The 2,310-nt window shown below is 36.8% G+C and overlaps 1 protein-coding gene across 1 annotated transcript in view; it reads left to right on the top strand.

Annotated features, from left to right (window-relative positions):
- Positions 1-4: 4 nt before the first annotated feature.
- LOC106106396 (malate dehydrogenase-like) overlaps positions 5-2,310 on the top strand; it is a gene marked incomplete at its 5' end in the record, with an annotated part of 3,143 nt that continues 837 nt past the window's right edge. Inside the window, 3 exons of the mRNA XM_013286973.1 lie at positions 5-88; positions 529-726; positions 1,875-2,007. Coding sequence (XP_013142427.1) covers positions 5-88; positions 529-726; positions 1,875-2,007 — 415 coding nt within the window. The remainder of the gene's footprint in view (positions 89-528; positions 727-1,874; positions 2,008-2,310) is intronic.

The raw sequence follows: 2,310 nt of genomic DNA on the forward strand, positions 1-2,310 counted from the left end.
TAGCATTGCTTGCGCGCGATTCTGCCCCTATGCCGTTGTCGCCGTGCAGACGCCGCCCGTTGACTGCAACTTCGCTCTATGCATGCATGTTAGTCTTAAGTATTTTTTAACCATAATATGAGAATGAATATTACAAGAAGCACCTTGGTAATCAGTGTGGAGGTATATAGGTAGAAGTAGACCTAAGATGACGGATGATACAGTTATTTGGAGGACGAAAACGCGGCGCGGCGACTCTACGGATGTAGGAAAAGGTAGGAGCATTAGAATGAATATCGGCGATGGCATATCCTCTTAGAAGTGATATTTATTACATCTAAGCTTCTATGATAATAGAATAGGATGAAACAATCTATTTGAGGTGTCATTTCTTAACACTCTACCGGGATTTTTACAGCTGCTATTATTCCTACAAATGTACCTCTACAGTAAATTTTAAATTATCATGTTACTTGGTCGTTTGTGTGATCCAATAAGTATTTATATTAGAATTTCAGCCCATTGTGTGCTATTACCATTTGCAACTAGACGCTAAAGATGGCAGGCGTGTACGACAAGCGCCGCGTGCTCGGCATCAACTCGATCAGCTCTATGCGCGCCAACCAGCTGTTCTGTGCGCTGACTGGCGCCGACCCTGCTACCACCCACACGCCTGTTATCTGCGGCACGGGCAGATGTACGCGAGTACCAGTCTTCTCTAAAGGGAAAGCTGGCAACTTCCCACAGGTAATAGTTATTATAAACAGACACTCCATTTTATTATGTGTATAGATTATTAGAAAATGTATACAACAGGATTTAGTCCAAATTATATTATTTCTCTTTTTATTGATAATGAAGGATGAGAGAATATTTTCTTATCTGTACAAACGCTTCCTTGTCCATTAAAAGTAGGTAACATCTATAGTCTTAGAAGTAAAAAATAAGTTAGAATTACCGTCACGTTACGAAATGATGTAACATGTTTCTAAACAGACTGAAGTGTGAATGACCGTAATCTGCCAAATGTGCGACGGCTTTTACCAGAGGCTTTATTTAGCGACTTATTTTTAGTTAACATTTAGCGAAGTATATAAAAACTACATTTATTTTATGCCTTGATATCTCCCAAACCATGTTAACCGGTTTTATTATTTTCGACAAATGGTATCGTACAAGGACAACCTAAATTTACTTTTAACGGTCAACATCCAGTTAAATGGATGCAGTTTTATTTCAATCTAAAAATAACTTAAGATAAAACTGGTAAAAGCTTTAACGCCTCCGCATATCGCGGTAGTGTCCTTCGTATAAACCTTTACTTACAAAACAGTAATAGTCCAATCCCGTTTTTGTTGAACTGGTGTTCATTATATCTCTGAGTTCGAATTTACAAGTACTATAAGGAAAAAAAATGACAAACTATTTATTTCATTTATTCAAACCGATTTTAATATGTCGATATGTAGACGACAACCATACCAAAATAAAATAATGAGACAAACGATATAGATTTTTATTTGATATTAATGATAATACAAATCACATCAAATCACACTTTTCTTATGTACATATATAAAAATATTAGGGTCTGTTCACTACCAGACATGAAAACGTTGGCTTTTATAGTCTACTCGTTAGCTTAAAAATAACCTGAATTATCAACTGTAAGTCGTTCATAAAGTAACTTTCAATTGACAATTCACCAACTTGTCAAATTATTTTTTTTTAAATGTTTTTTTGGTAGAAATAATGTATTTATTTCTCGAAAAGTCACTATCTTTACCTGTCCCATTTATAAAATAAGTACAAAAAAAGCTTTGTATGTACAATTCTTAATCATTAGGTTTTAAATTAACGAAGTTAAAAAATAAAAATGTTTTTGAACTTTAAAGACGCAAGTGGAATGCCTCACAAAGTTGGTGAGGGAGGCTGATGAGATTATATGTAAGGTTAAAGCCAATTATGAGCAAGGTCATCTCTCCATCGGGTTCTCGTCTGCAAGATTTGTTACTAGCGTTATGAAAGGTAAATGAGATTGTTCTATTATTCCTATATTTTGACAGTGGCAGTGAATGGATCGGCTCGTCCGGAGCAGTACCACGACCACACAGAAGGCCGGCGTGAATTGGAAGCAATTCCGCGTTTCCTCTGATGAGTGTGGTGCCGGAGGCTCATTTTGGTCCCTTTCCACCCTTTTCTTAAGAGAAAAGGATGGGAAGGAAAAGTGGATTTGACATTGGAGGAGACGCATAGGAAGGGGAAATATCCTCTTTATGTACGTTTTCTCCTTCGTCAATTAAATGTAGGCAACGCATCTACAATTGCGGA

The sequence above is a fragment of the Papilio polytes genome, unplaced genomic scaffold (genome assembly GCF_000836215.1).
Source record: "Papilio polytes unplaced genomic scaffold, Ppol_1.0 DF822178.1, whole genome shotgun sequence".
Lineage (NCBI taxonomy): Eukaryota > Metazoa > Arthropoda > Insecta > Lepidoptera > Papilionidae > Papilio > Papilio polytes.